The sequence below is a fragment of the Nuphar pumila genome, chromosome 5 (genome assembly GCF_984573655.1).
Source record: "Nuphar pumila chromosome 5, dmNupPumi1.hap1.1, whole genome shotgun sequence".
Taxonomy (NCBI): Eukaryota; Viridiplantae; Streptophyta; class Magnoliopsida; order Nymphaeales; family Nymphaeaceae; genus Nuphar; species Nuphar pumila.
Window position 1 is genome coordinate 101,931,219 of NC_143253.1, and position 16,121 is coordinate 101,947,339.

The 16,121-nt window shown below is 39.7% G+C and overlaps 1 protein-coding gene across 2 annotated transcripts in view; it reads left to right on the top strand.

Annotated features, from left to right (window-relative positions):
- The first annotated feature begins 617 nt into the window (after positions 1-617).
- LOC149837939 (RNA-binding protein 2-like) overlaps positions 618-16,121 on the top strand; it is a 48,899-nt gene continuing 33,395 nt past the window's right edge. For both annotated transcript variants that reach the window (XM_090006279.1, XM_090006278.1), the window contains exons 1-5: positions 618-795; positions 2,536-2,690; positions 2,767-3,061; positions 3,178-3,239; positions 4,808-4,889. In XM_090006279.1, coding sequence (XP_089862405.1) covers positions 723-795; positions 2,536-2,690; positions 2,767-3,061; positions 3,178-3,239; positions 4,808-4,889 — 667 coding nt within the window. In that variant the 5' untranslated portion in view covers positions 618-722. The remainder of the gene's footprint in view (positions 796-2,535; positions 2,691-2,766; positions 3,062-3,177; positions 3,240-4,807; positions 4,890-16,121) is intronic.

The following is a 16,121-nucleotide window of genomic DNA, read 5'->3' on the forward strand; positions in this document are numbered from 1 at the left end:
TTCGCAACACGATGTGTGATACTCGTTGCAATTTTGTAATATCAAACTTTCACAAATATTTTATAATTTTGCAGAACTTCATGCGATACTCCGTTCATTATTTTGCATGGTATGAACTTTTGCATTTACAATACAGACTTTTGCAACATGCCTTGTGATACTCGTTCACAATTTCACGATTATCAGACTTCTACAATTTTATGATTTTCGAAGATTGTCTCATGATACTCATCCGCATTTTCATATTTTTTTGAAATTTTACAATTATTTTTGGAATACTGCAACCTCATATGGAGTTTTATGGGTGTATTATTTTAGAGTCATGGCACGCGTTGAGTTGTCCATTTCTCGGACTTGGTAAATTGTGAGACATATTTTGAAAACGCTTCATTTGTGCCGTACAGTATTTTCGGTCGCTTCTACTATTAAGCTAGTATTCCACTTCGTCTGACTCGTCTCTCTATATAACAAATCGGATATTTCCACAAACGGATTGGATAAACTGTCGACCACGACCTATAATGTCCCAACAACGAATCGGAAACAAGCCGACTCTACTCTCATCTACCGAGTTGAATCGGAGTCTTTATACGACACACGCACGGATGCGAGACGAAAGACGGACGGCTTAGGGTTCAACATTCCGGTCGCTAGGGCTTTTGCAGCAACAGCTCTCCCGCCTCTCACCGACTGTATCCGGAATCCGGCGATCCCCGCCGGAAATGGCGAATCCCTACTGGAATACCGGTGGAGATCCCTCAGCGCCGGCCGAGAAGAGGCTGAGACCCACCTACGGTACGCCTCCTCTTTGGAAACCCTAGGGATGCCACATTTTTAGTTTGCTGTACTTTCTCGTTATTTTTTCTTCTGTACTTTCGATTGAATTCGTTGTTTCTGATCGCTTATCTCTTTTCTTCGGGCTCTGCAACGATCGAGTTTCGTGAATTTTCGGTATGGTAGAGCAAAACCATATATTTTAGTTTTAGGAACTTATGCCGTTGGATGTGGCGTCTATCCTTCGGATTCAAACACTCTTTCTCGTAATTTCTGGCTGAAATCAGTTTTAGAAAGAATAAAAACCTTAGAGCTCGGAATTTCGTGGTGGTGCTTGGAGTAGAATGATCGAAACCCTAGTTCATAGTGAAACCGGAGATAGAATGAGTCGCACACGTAAAATTTTCGGTTTTACTTGTGAGAATGAGATTACCAAGAAGAGTATAGCAAAAAACACTGATTTTGCTGCTGATTTAGGTTTAGGTAGAACAAATTTCACTGGAACTCATAATTTTGTGATGGGATTAGGTTTAGAGAAGTAGACTTCTAGAACTCAAAACTTGGGATGAAACTAGAGAAGCGGAAACCTTAGAATGCTCAATTTCTTGTTTAATATAGGTCAAAGAATGATCATTGATTTTTTTTTATTGATTCAGTATATAGAATTGCTGGAACCCATTTGGTGGTAAATTTTCTCACGAGTAATGTTACGATGGCTCATATGGTTGATAACTTGATATTTGTTTTCTGTTTGTAACTACCCTTTTCTAGAGATAAATTATGCATATTCCTAGGGAAGTTTTTTCCAAGTATAAATGATGCGGATTAGCTTCACAATTCAGCTAGTTGTTACGTAATAATGTTAAAAAGTTTTCTATGCGGCATGAGCTTGAATTTTTCAGCCTGTGGATGATATTGAGCAGTCCGTAAGCATTCAGAGAAATTGGAGTACATCTGTGTTAATCTTAGCATTGTGTCTGTGTTTAGCGAGCTTTTATGGTGTGCTTGGATGTGCTCACTTGTATAGAAGAACGGGATAAGCTGTGGATCATAGCACAACGTTTAAGCTTATCCTCTTTTTCTGGAGAAATGAACTTACCCAGCCCTCTCCTTAGAGATGTCTTTGCATGCCATGACATAGATATGCTTTGGAAACATGGATATCTTAAAACGTAGATGCCTATTTTTGTGTTTAGTTTTTCTATGAACTGGGGACTTTTTTTTTTTTGAACTTGTACTTGTTTTACTCCTACAGCTATGAAATACTCATAGTAGAGCTTCTGCAACAAATTGATCTCTGTCATGACATGGGTTGCAACCGTGTGTCAGATCAGTAGAATCCATTACTAGCACATAGTTAGCACAAGGAAGAACACATTTATGGGCAGAACATATCTTTCCAGACAGCCTTATGAAATGATTAAAGTCTATTATGTTGCCTAGTTGAATGCATGAATCTTTATTTTCAAACATTTTCTTATATGGCTGCCTGAATAAGATGCTGCAGTTTTCAATAGTATCTTGTTATTCTTCCTTTTCCTGTTTCAGATATGTGTTTTTTTGGTGCTTGATATTTTTCTGTTTGAGGTATCATTTTGTTGAGTAGATGCAGGGTATTTTTTATGATAGTTCTTGTTCTTGTGGTTCTGTCACTAGTAAGAATGCTTGTGTGATACCAGTACAGTATCCATTTTTCTCTCTGTTGCATTGAAACTTAGTAGTGAATATATTTCTTATCCGTCTCTTTTGGACAATATTTAGATTTTGTACCTCCTGGAGCTGGACCTGAGATGGGAATGCATGTTGGTCAGGGAATGGCCGGTTATTTGGCAAGTGATGGTAGCCACGCTGCAACCCGTGTTGTAAAAGACACTAAATCCATTATGGCATCTTATGACCGCTATCTCCAAAATGGGGTATCATGCCAAAATTTCTTGTGGGCCTCTATCTTTAGGTAAATGTATAGTTCTTTACATTGTGATCATTTTGCAGCAAATTTCTAGTCATGGTGCTGGAGAACCCAGTAATATGGCTGCTGCTGGATTTGGTGGAAGGACGGTTGTTGGAGGGGTGGCTGGGCTGCCCGTCAGTGAGCCTGTTTTGATGGGTGGTCCCGGGTTTGTCCTTCCAAATGTTCCATCATATGGTCAAAACATGATGTTTGGCAACCAGCCACCTCTTAATCCAGTCTCCAGGCCTGGCCCTGAAGTACATCTTCCTCCTGATGCTTCCAGTACTCTTTTTGTTGAGGGGCTTCCATCCGACTCCACACACCGAGAAGTAGCTCGTATCCTTACAAATTAAATTTGTACTTGGGTTGGCTTTATATTTTTTATTCTTTGGTATGTGGTATGGCATTATTTTATTTTCTTAGGTGTCTGTGTTTCTTGACAAGTTCGTAAGATATATTTCGGCCGTTTCTTGGTTACAAGGAAGTCAGACTTGTAACCAAAGAGTCAAGACATGTAAGTTCCTGAACTGAGAATTTGTGGGACATTGGTAGTCTTAAAGTGATGTTCCTTTTCATTTAGTAGGTATTTTTTTCCAAATGGCAGTTTGCTCATTCAAACACATGTTTTCGTGTGTACTTTTTTTCCCAAAAAATAGGAGGTTAATTGTTATTTGTTTATTCCAATATGTGGTTCAGTAAAATAATATCTATTTTTATGTGAAGACACTAACTCTAAGATAGTGTCAATTTCTCAATAGTAATGACTCAGTGCACCTACTCCCTTGTATTAAGCATTGGATTCTTTTCAATCTAATGATTTTGCTAAATTGGAACAAAAACCTTCAAATGAGAGTTGCCATGCTTTTGCATTTATCTTGAAAGAGTTTCAAAGCTTCATCTTAATAAAGGCAATATGTGCTCTTCGTCTACATCTATATCACATAGGTGCGGGTGCGGCGATGCGGCACTTTAAAAAAACTTGGGTGCGGGAGGGTATATATATATATAATTTTTAATAGTTAACAGTAACACTAATGAAATAAAAAACAATTATCATATCATCCAGCCCTGTAGGGTTGGGTTCGACAACGAGCAGAACCCAGCTGGGCTGGGTTTGTCAGTGCAGAATCCAGCCCTGCAGAGCTGGGTTAGACAGCGAGCAGAACCTAGCCTGCTGGGCGGGGTTTGTCGGCGCAGAACCCCGCCCTGCAGTGCTGGGTTCGACAGCGAGCAGAACCTCGCCTGCTGATTTGGGTTTGTCGGAGACTCGGCGCAGAACCCAGCCTTCAGGGCTGGGTTGCCTACTTGCACAGAACCCAGAGAGAGAGAGATTGAGAGAGAGACATACCTTGCACGTGCAGTCGCCGGAGGAGCGTCGGAGGAGAAGAGTAGGAGAGGACTCGGAGGAGAAGGGGAGGCGTCGGGGGTAAATTTTTTTGCCCTAATCCCCTGCCCAGCCCCCCTTTCATTGTATTTTATTTGATTCTAGATTTGGACATTTATGACCCTGGGTGCCTTGACCGCACCCAGGGTCAGCTTGACCGCACCCGAGTCGCATCGTGCCGATGCGGGTGCGGCACCCTGTTGGCCGATTCCCTGTGACATAGGTCTACATTATTACAACTATTGGATCAAGCAAACAAGATCCAATGGTTCACCCAGTGTGCTGTATCATTACTAATTTTTCAGTAGTACTCACACTGGATATTTCTCTTGTTTTAGCAACATAATATATCTCTGACTATAAGGAACTGTCTGCCAAGCCAAAAGGCATGTAGCAAGAGAGCAGCATCTTGTTGCCTCTTCCTTTGTGCACATTTTGAAAATTGGAAAGCTAGGCTTTTCTAGAGACAAATTAAATATTAGTCAGAGGAGTTTGATTTCACAAGGTAGTAGATATATTTGATTTAGACTTGTTGATCAGCTTACTGTGTGGCCTTTATTGTCTTTGTTTGTTATAGTATTATTGTGCTTGCTCTAGAATTTCTTCAGGTTTCATCTATATCTGAGCTTCCATTTATTCCTTTATGCTTAGGCTATTCTTTTTATCTATTTCCTGCTCTCAAACATTCTCTGTTGCAGCCCGGAGGCGATCCATTAGTCCTATGTTTTGTTGACTTTGCAAATCCCAGCTGTGCTGCAACTGCATTGAGTGTGTTGCAAGGTGAGTTTCCTTTTGCCTTGAAAGAACATGAGTTTCATTTGGATTTTAATGTGATGATAGATAATTTGGATGATCAATTAGTGTAAAAAATGGGCCTATGATAAAAATTGGGCGACCCTAACTGGGGCATCATTGGTTCAAATTCTGTCGCCACAGTTGCAAGGGAAGCAGATAAATAATACTTTAAAATTTGAGATAATTTGGGTGATCAGTTGTTGAATATGATGGACGACTGATAAAAGCTTGGTCATTCTAACTAGCGGATCATTGGTTCAAATTCTGCCCACAATTCCATGGAAAAAGATAAATCCTCTAGGATTTGACGTGCTTGCTTGGGACTACAAGGGAACATGGATGAGAGACTTGTTTTGGGAGAATTGTTTCTCTAGATGTTGGTATATATAGATTTTCTAAGGATAATTTGAATCAAATAATGATACAATGACCTGGAACGCAACAGAAAAACTCAAGTTTCCATCATGTGATGCTGCCTATTGTACAAAATCAGGGTGTATATAGACAGTGTTATTAAAAGCGCGCGCCTCAAGGTGCAAAAAGTGTGCCTCAAGGTGCAAAAAGGGCACCTCGCCTCAAGGCGAGGGGCTTTGTGCCTTGAGGTGCAGGCATAAGGCGCAAAAGACCTGAAGCACACACCTCATACGCCTTGAGGCGTACGCCTCTCAGGGCGAGGCACACCTCAAGGTGAAGCGTACGCGCCTCACCTTGTTTTGGTGAGGCCGCATTGGCCTTATGCATGAACCCTCGGACGTCCTTCGCGAGCAACGACCGAGCGAAGACCTTCCAGACAGACTGCCTCTCGTTGCAGATCACGCACCTCCACTTGTTGCTGCTCTTCTTCTCTTGCTTCACCTGAATAAAAATGGACTCGCCGGGATTTGGTGCCTCAGTCCGGACGCCGATTGCTGGAAAAGACATGTCCAAAATACCCTTTTACATATATAATATGACTTCTACATCCCTAATGCCTTCAACGAAGGGAGGGGGATCCGACCTTCATTTTCTTGAGTGTTAAATTCACGTGGCGATATTTTCGGGGAAGTTATATTGCGAAAAGCATAATATTTTCAAAATAGCCCTAGTTCAGAAAATACTGCCTTTATAATGTGATAAAAGCACCTTTCCAATATTTTTATATTGTTCATACTTCCCTCTATATGATTATGTAAATCTCTGGCATTCTTTATATTTTGATTTGTGCGATATTTTCCCTATGGAGAAACACCTATCTTTTAGTATATAGGACTTTTTTTTCCTTGCCGAGTTTTTTCACGAGAAAGAGATTCTATTTTAGGGACGTTAACAGGCAGGATTCGGATCCACATCACTGAAAATCCTCACTCTCAGATCTGGACTCGGTTCAGATGAAAAAGCTAATACCAAATCCAGATCCAATTAGCTATTGGGAATTTCAGATATCCCTCATACACAACTGGATTTGGATGTTAGTTGGATTGAATTCCAGATTCAGATGTAAAACTTTTGCTTTTCCTTTTTTCTATTGAATCCGATTAAATTGATAAAAATTCAGTTGGATTGAATTCCAGATTCAGATGTAAAACTTTTGCATTTCCTTTTTTCTATTGAATCCGATTAAATTGATAAAAATTCAGTTGGATATCTAATCCAAATCCAAACTGTTAGCATCCCTATCTAATGCTAATTAAAACTAACCAAACCCAGTTGGCAAGGGTTCTTTAGGCACTTTTGTATCCAATTGAATAATTGGTGAAGTTTAGGATTGGGTATCCAGATCCAGGCAAAGAAATTGGATGCAAAGAAATTGGATCCATTTGGGTCTATTTACCAATAGTGGTAGGTTATTAATTGAACAGAATTTTGGTTTCTAATGTTTGAAAAACAACATAAATAAGATCTCATGCTGTGAGAGAATTTTGGTTTCTTAGATACTTATGCAGATCAAGTTGTTGCATTAATGTTATTTTTACATGCTAATGTTATATTTTTTCAGTATTTATTTGAGATTTTTTTTCTTGTTGGTTGTTGCTTCATCAATAAAGTATTTTTTATTTATTTATAATTTTAGATATTTTTTATAGTTTTTTTTTTAAGTTTTCAATTTTTTTGAAGCTTACGCTTTACGCCTCTAGGCTTACGCTTCGCCTCAGATTTTGGTGGAGCACCTCTCTATGCCTCAACGCTTTTCACAACATTGATTATAGACTTAGTAAAAAGTTGAGGGGAGAAAGAGAAGACTTCAGTATCGTAAAACATTGAGGGAGAAAGAGAAGACTTCAGTATCCTTACAAGTATCAATACAGTTTGCAACTTTTTTTTCCTTTTTTTCTTTTAAAAATTCACAACGTTGAATTTTATAGAAAGGAGTAAATGTGATCCATGTGTAACAAACATAAGAAAATGCCTTTATGAGGATTGGATATTGTTTTATGACTTGCCACCTTCCACTGTTGCCGAACTGGCTTCCACAAACTTTGGCATACTATGTGTTTGTTAAAAACATTTGTAGGGGAAGATTTGACTTACCTGGATTTTGGAAAATCCTTTTCAAAAGCCTTTAAAAGATGTTGCGATGCTCGTTTCAAGCCTTCGCCGCCCCTTTTCCGAGAAAAAGGTAAAGAGAAGGTAGGTCTTTCGATTTTCGTAGTTCGATGCTCACCACAACAGATTTAAATATGCAAATAAAGATCAAAATGTGTATAAGTATCAATTAATATATGATATCAAATCGAAAGAAATAGGGAGATTGATCTAGAAAATACCTTTTTTGGACTTTTGGGGTCCGTTTGGTTATTTGGGGATCCTTCTCGGTTCAGCAGTGTTAGATCTTGAGTTTCCACTAGAGCCGATTTGCAATAGGAGCAAAAAGAAGAAAAGAAGGTGGACGAAGAGGAAGACGATAGGGCGCTATGAGTTGCAATAGGTTCACGTATTTTCCCATAATCATACGTGACCTAATAGTTGATATTTATACACAACACAAGTTACAAAACAATTTGGTAGTAAACATAATATTACAAGAATGACACTGCAAGGACGTCAAACACGCAAAACCCAATTTGGGTCTGGATCAGACCCAAATAAGTCCAACCTGTTTCACGACACTTAATAGCCTCCCTCAAGTTGTGCGTGGTCTTGTACCATGGACAACTTGTTCTTCAAGAGCCAGAATCTATTTTTTGTTAATCCCTTTGTAAATAAATCTGCCACCTGGTCTTCCGTAGAGATGAAGTGAGGCTCAATCTCTTTGTCTTCAACCTTTTGTCGAATGAAATGCTGATCTATCTCAATATGTTTTGTCTTACTGTGATAAATAAGATTAAAGGATAGTTTGATGACACTCTGGTTATCACACAATAGGATAGACTTCGAGATCCGTTCGTCCAATTCATTCAACAAATGCCTTGTTCAAGTAGCTTCAGCAGTTGCAACAGCCATTGATCGGTATTCAGCTTCAGTACTTGATCTAGCAATTGCTTTTTGTTTTCTACTGCTCCAGGATACTAATGTTTTTCCCAAGAAAGATGCAATACCTGAAAACTGACCTCCTTTCATCAAGATCTCCTGCCCAGTCGGCATCACTGCAGACCATGACGTCATGCATGTATTCTCTTTTCCAACTTTTCTTATATATCAGCCCATCTCCAACCGTACCTTTTAAATACCTCAACACTCTCTTGACTGCATCCATATGTCCCGTGCGCGACTCATACATAAACTGCGACACTTGATTGACTAAATAAACATCATGGCGAGTAAAAGTAAGATATTGGAGCATACCGACTACACTTTGATATCTCGTAGGATCTGGGTACAAATCTCCATCCTCGGAGCTGAGCTTTTGATGCAAGACACTTGGTGTAGGCAAAGGCTTACAATCTTGCATGCCAAACTTCTTCAACAAATCCAATGTGTATTTATTTTGTGTCAATGTCAAACAATCATGCTTCTTGTCTACCTCAACTCCAAGGAAATATCACAAATCTTCTAAGTCTTTCATCTTAAATCTTTGACTTAAGAGTCCTTTTATTTCCTTAATGTGGCTCATTGAGTTCCCTGTAACAATGATATCATCAACATATATCAACAACAGGGTGGTGATACCTTTGTCCTTAAAGATGAACAATGAGTGGTCCAAGAAGGATCGAGAGAACCCCTGTTTCTGTATTTCTAGGGAGAAACTTTCAAACCACGAGCTTGAGGCTTGCTTCAAGCCATAGATGACTCTGTTTAACCTGCATACATGTGTGCTTGGGTCTCCCTCAACATATCCACGAGACTGCTCCATGTAAACTTCTTCCTTCAAGTCTCCATGAAGGAATGCGTTTTTGACATCCAACTGACCTAATGTCCATTTATGCTAGACGCTAAAGACAATATAATTCTTATTGTTCTCACTTTGACTACGGGACTGAAAGTTTCATCATAATCTTGGCCATATTCCTGTGTAAACCCCTTCGCAACAAGCCTGACTTTATATCGTTCTATGGTGTCATCGGGTTTGTACTTAATTTTGTAAACCCACTTGGAATCAACAACATTTTTGTTAGGAGGTCTGTGAACAATTTCCCATGTCTGACATTCATGAAGCGCTTCCACTTCTTCATTCATGGCCTAAATCTATTTGTTTGATTTCACGGCTTGGTGAAATCAAATTGGTTCATCATGTTTATCAACCTGAGATAAAAAGAGTTGAAGATCCATAGAAAAATTATTGTAGCTGACCTATCTATTGATAGGATGTCTGATTGTATTTGAACTCCTCACGTTTCTAACATGCACATAGGTATTTGGTTCTATGTGAGGAACAAGAGGAGTACCTTTTTCTCTTCGCACATAGACATTACCTTTAGATTTATCAATAGGGTGAGGTTGTGAGTCTACACATTCTTCAACATATGAAGCCCCCATCTGCCTGATCACCTAATTGAGGTAAGCACGATTGGCCTGAGTCGATGTCATCCTGGTTGGCCGACTGTATCTCCTGAGTACATTGAGGTGAGCAGTCACCATAAACACTTGCAAATAATTCTGCATTCAGCCATGGATGATAAACTTCTTCTCTGAGAATTATTTGGCAGGTATTAAACAATATATCTCCAAAATCATTCTCATCGAACACAACATTCCTGGAAATTTTGACACGCTTAGTCGTAACACCATAGCACCGATACCCTTTGTAATCATCTGCATATCCCATGAACCTACACTTAGAAGGCTTTGGTTGAAATTTATTTTTGAGAGAATCATCAATATGAACATAGCAAGTGCATCCAAAAACACGCAGAGCTTTATAATCAAGCTGAATGCCAAAAAGAGAAAGATATGGTGAACTATTATGTAAAACTGTCATGGGCAAACAATTTATAATGTAGACTGCTGAATGGAATGCTTCTGTCCACAGACTAATGGGGAGATTACTGTCATGCGATCATGGCTGTTTCAACAATATGCTTATGCTTTCTCTCAGCGATCCCATTCTGTTGTGGTGTATGTAGGCAAGACACTCTACGTTTTATTCCATTACTTTGGAGAAAATCAATAAAATCCTTCAATGAATACTCACCACCTCCATCACAATGAAGATGCAGAATATTGGTAGAGAAGTGGTTTTGAACAAAGGCATGAAAGTTGCGAAATATGTGAAAAGTTTCAGACTTATGCTTCATAAAGAATATCCAAGTATAACGAGAGTAACTGTCAATAATATCTGCCCCTAGAAGGGGAACAAACGGGTGCAGGACCCCAAACATCAGAATAAACAATTTCAAAAGGTCTTGAAGCTCTTTTATTTATAGAATCAAAAGGAAGTACATGACTCTTACACATTTGACAATTGAAGCACTTTTTATTATTCTCATCAAGAGTTAAACTTGTTTTAGGAATTAATTTTTTTGAAACAAGTTTCTCAAGAAAGGAATGACTGCAGTGACCAAGACGGTCATGCCAAGGACTTGGCTTATTATATTTGGAAAGACTAAAAACAGACTTAGGACCTGACACAAATAACTCAGACTGAAAAGACTTAGACTTCAATGGTGGCTTCAAGACAGAACTGGTATGCGCAAATGAATCTTCCTTGAAGATGTGCATATTTTCTTGTCGCTCCCCTTCAGCGAATGTCTCCCTCATTTGAAGATCCTTGACACACACAAAAGAGAGAGTAAATTCAACATAAGCATGTGTATCATCAACAAGTTTAGACACAAGAATAATATTCTTTTTAATGTTAAGAGCATGGACAACATTTGACAAATTGAGAGATGATTTTAACAAGGGAATGATTGCATCTCCAATGTGAGAAATATGATGGTGAGATCCATCTCCAGTGACAATACTTTTTTTACCAAAGTAAGAAATCGAGCTTGAGAGCTTACCAACATTCCCCGTAACATGGTTCGCTGCTCCTGAATCAACATACCACAATCCTTGATCATTCTGCTTCAAGTGCAGCCTAGACAATGCTGCCAACAAAAGTTGTTTTACCTTTCCATCGGTTTTGGTAACATTATCGTCCTTCTTGCTCTCAGTGTTTTGCAACTTTCCTTTATTTTGAGGATTAAACCAGCAATTTGCTTTAATATGTTCATTTTTATTACACAGGTAACATGTTGGAACAACTCTTTGATTTTGGTTCCTCGTATTGGAATTGAATGACATATTGGGTGTGGGAAGCAAACTTGGATCGACAAATCTGCCACAACCTCTTCCTCCTCTGAAGCTATTTCCTCCACGACTACGACCAAAAGAGAATCCAGTAGCTAAAACATCTTGGGAATCTTCAGCAATACCTTTCAACGACATTTCATACTGTAAAAGTTTTGCCCAGAGGTCTTCAAATGTGGGAAGAATGGACAAGCACAACAATGATGTCACCAAGACGTGATAATTTGGGCCCAAACCATTCAACATATGTTGTACTTTATCCTTGTCTGACACTTCACATCCAATGATGGCAAGTTGATCTGTAATGGTCTTTATCTTGTTCAAATATTCCATGATGGATAGGCTGCCCTTTTTGAGAAGCTGGAATTCATGCTTAAGAAATAAAACTCTGTCTTCAGATATCTGAGAATATGTTTGCGTCAACCTGTTCCACAATTCCATCGCAGTGCAGTCATCGAGAATAACAACCAGCACTTCCTAAGACAAGGTAGATGTGATGTATGCGATTAATGCCTGATCTTTCTTCATCCAAGTGACATAATCCAGGTTTCGAACAAGTTTGGTAGATGCAGCTCCTTGTGCGTCTGTTTCCTCATTTGCGATGAACTTTGGTGGGGCTGAAATTCATTCATCTAGATGACCAAAGAGATCTTGGCTCCTGATAAAATGAACTATTTGTCTCTTCCAAGTCAGGAAATTTGAATTGTTTAATTTCTCATAGACAAGCTGGCTAAGGAAGTTTGAGGACAGACCAAACTGAGTTGAAGAAGAATCCATGATTACAGGATACGTAAATATAAAGGGAAAATACTCAAAGAAATAAGCAAGTGAACCTGTTACAACTGTATTCGAATTTGCAACTGCAATGAATCTGCCTTTTTTTTTGAACAGGGATCTGATCACGTGAATATTGCGATGAACTTCAATGTTCATGAACTGGATCATTTGAACATGCCATGTTCGATTAGCATTAATAGACTTTTTAAGAAAAGATCGTTACACTAGGATCACGATAAAATCATGTTTTCAGACTTATCAAGAATCAAATTTTTAGATGAGAGAATAAGAAAACAAAATCAAAGAAATCGTGATTCTAAGATGAAGGATCACAACAAATGGTTTCCAAACTGACGATTCAAGAAAATACGAGTTTCAAAGTCTGTATACGATGGGTCGTCTTAGAGACACATGAACAACTTCCAAAAGAGAAGAGAAAATCACGATTTGGGTGAAGATGGGAAGAAAGGATGCTGCCTGTTGCAGCCGATTTGAAGGAAGAATATATTTTCAATAAAAAAGGGGGGCGTGTTTCAGATGAAAACACGACTAATAGATTTTTAATAAAGGGGGCGTGTTTCAGGTGAGAACACAACAACACTTTCAAGAAGAGATAGGGATGAGAAGAAGAGATCGTATTTAAGAAAATAATACGCAACATGGATTTCACCAGAAGAGAAAAACCAAGAAACGATGAAGGAAGGGTATTTCCTGATTAAAAGCATACATTAATCTCTGTGTTCATACATTTTGAAAACAATACCAAGCCCTAGATCCAACCTTGCTCTGATACCATGTTAGATCTTGAGTTTCCACCAGAGTCGATATGCAATAGGAGCAAAAAGAAGAAAAGAAGGTGGAAGAAGAGGAAGACGATAGGGCGTTATGAGCTGCAATAGGTTCACGTATTTTCCCATAATCATACGTGACCTAATAGTTGATATTTATACACAACACTGGTTACAAAACAATTTGGTAGTAAATATAATATTACAAGAATGACACTGCAAGGACGTCAAACACGCAAAACCCAGTTTGGGTCTGGATCAGACCCAAACGGGTCCAACCTGTTTCACGACACTTAATAGGCAACACCTCTGCGTAGGTTCGAGGATTCTTGCAATGACTTCGGCAACACCTCTGCATAGGTATGGCAATATAGGGTTCAGTCCGAGAGAGGGTCAAAGTGCAAGCATGGCTTAGGTAGGCTCTTTCTCTAGGGCCAACACTTTAGACATGGCATTTCTAGATGTTCCCGGCTCTAAGGGGCTACCTCTATTTATAATAATACTGGATAGGATATGGATCAAGGGTTTTATGGATTTTAGTCCAACCCAAATGGATTTGTTTTTATCCTCAAGGGGGATAGGGCTCATCTAGAAGAGTCCCATATGAAAACGCCCAGGAGGAGCTCTAATATGACTAGAACATGCCCCTCTTTGGAGGCTTATCCTGTTCAGCCAACCTAGCGGACAACAAAGTGGGTTTGTCTCTAGGGGTGTCAACGGACCTGGTTTACTCGGACCCGACCCGAACCAAACCTTATAGGGTTCGGGTATGGTGATAAACAAGAAGATCCGATTAAGACCCGGGTCCGAACCCGAAAGTTTTGATTAATACATGGACCTGGGTATAGTTTGTGAAATTTTATACCAGACTGCGTACCGAACCCGAGTTTGATTAAGACCCACAAATTTTCAATGTAAAAATGGTAAAAAATATGGTTTTACCGGGTATGGTCCGAGTTTGGCTCATATAGTTTTTATTGGGTCCAGGTATGGTTTTTCTTATAGTGGTCTTTGATTAAACCCGAGTCTGGACCCAATACCATACCCAAAAATCTGGTCCAAGTCTGGTTCCACCTGGGTCCGAACCAAACCCAACCCGTTGACACCCCTATTTGTCACCCCTAACGGGACGACAAACATGAGTGTCATCTGGTAGTCGGATCAGAGACTGGATTGTCGTTCGGTAGTGGGACCGCAGTCTAGGTTTGTAGTCCCGTGTGGAACTACACTCTCTCTGGGTGTGTGGTCCAATGTGGCACTGATCTTTGTGTTTGTAGCTCCATGTGGGACTCCACTCTGGGTTTGTAGTCCTGTGTGGGACTACACATTGGGTGTGTAGTCCCAAACCAAAATGGGGCTTTTAGGCTCTTTTTTATAGGATTTTTTTCTCCAAATCCCTATATTTGTCATCCTTGGTTCGATTTATGACAAATAAATAGACACCTTAAAATGGGATCGACCAATTTTGATACCACTGGGTTGTCAAGACCTTTTTGTGGTCTTGTCATGCGAGGTTGGGCTACTGCTGGGACAACCGGGTTGTTGAGACCATTTGTGGTCTCGCCGAACGAGGTCAGACCAATGTCAAGGAAGAATTGGGCTATTGAGACCTTTTGTGGTCTCGCCGAACGAGGTTGGGCCAGTGCTAGGACAACTGGGTTGGCAAGACCGTTCTGTGGTTTCACAAAGCGAGGTCATGCAAATTTTGGTGACAATTGAGTTTTCGAGACTGTTTGTTGTCTCGTTGAGTGTAGTCGGACTAGTGTTGGGACAACTGGGTTTTCGAGACCATTTGTGGTTTCGCCGAGCGAGGTCAGGCCAGTGTTGTGACAATTGGATTTTCTAGATCGTTTGTGGTCTTGCTGAACGAGGTTGGGAAGTATTTGGATTTTGATCCTGACTCGGGAGGAGGAGCTAAAGACTCCGAGGGCTTGTAGGCTGCACTATCTCACGAAGCATTATCTATCAACATTGCTTACTTGGTATGAACCTATAATTCTTCTTGGCTCCCATGGACCACTTTATTTATATATGAGAGAAAATGTTGGGCTTTAAGGGTAGCACAAGACGCATGTAGCTCCTCTTCATGCCTTTTAAGCCCATTTTGATTTTCAATGCCTTTGTAATGGATTTCTTTTTTCATTTCTTTTTCTGATGATAAATCTGCTGACCAGCTAGTGGGTTCACAAACAGGGTAAATTTGCCCCGATAGTAACCACCTTCGGCAATTCAGGTGACGCAAAATGTAGGTGCCCTTCCTTAGGATGATCAATTAGGCATGAGACTTCCTGCCCCAGTGAAGGGAGTCAGGTACACTTTGGTCAGGTGGCCCTGTGTCAAAAAGGGCAGTTCTCTGCGCACGCTTCAAACTTAGGATCATTTGGACTAGACTCTTGTTTGCCCATGATACATGATATGAAATTGTGCTTTCGTGATGCAACGAGATTCATGCTTTTTGTGGGAGAGTGGGTAGCCTATGGTGATGTGACCATAATGAATGATCGATCATTTAGAATCAAAGATTTTTGCTCTCTTCCTCTTTCTTTGAAAATTTAGACCCTTTCTGACAAGTTAATTCGTACACTTTAGACTTTTCTCCTCTTAGGTTGGATAAGATAGGGATACTCGATTTTATTGGGATCTTTCTCCTATGGTTCTGCTTTGGCTTCAAGCGACTAATTATAGGGACCAAATTAAGCCTCAAATATTTTTGGTAGGTCTAATGGTCCCCACTAAGGCTTAAACTTTAAAAGACTAGAACTTGATAGTGTGTTCAGATGCATTTTCTGCTTTTAAGGTAAGTTCCTTGAAGTCTTTATTTTTTTAGCTAGAAAGGAGCTTATTCATCACTTTTGCCATCCTTTGACTTGAGACCTGACAACCATAGGTCTCATGGATATTCAGTCCAGAAGGGATGCTACCATCTATCCAACTTTTGCCCCAAAAAACTATATGACTGGAGCCTGCCACCTTGCCATATATTAGGAGTTTAGTATTGACTTTC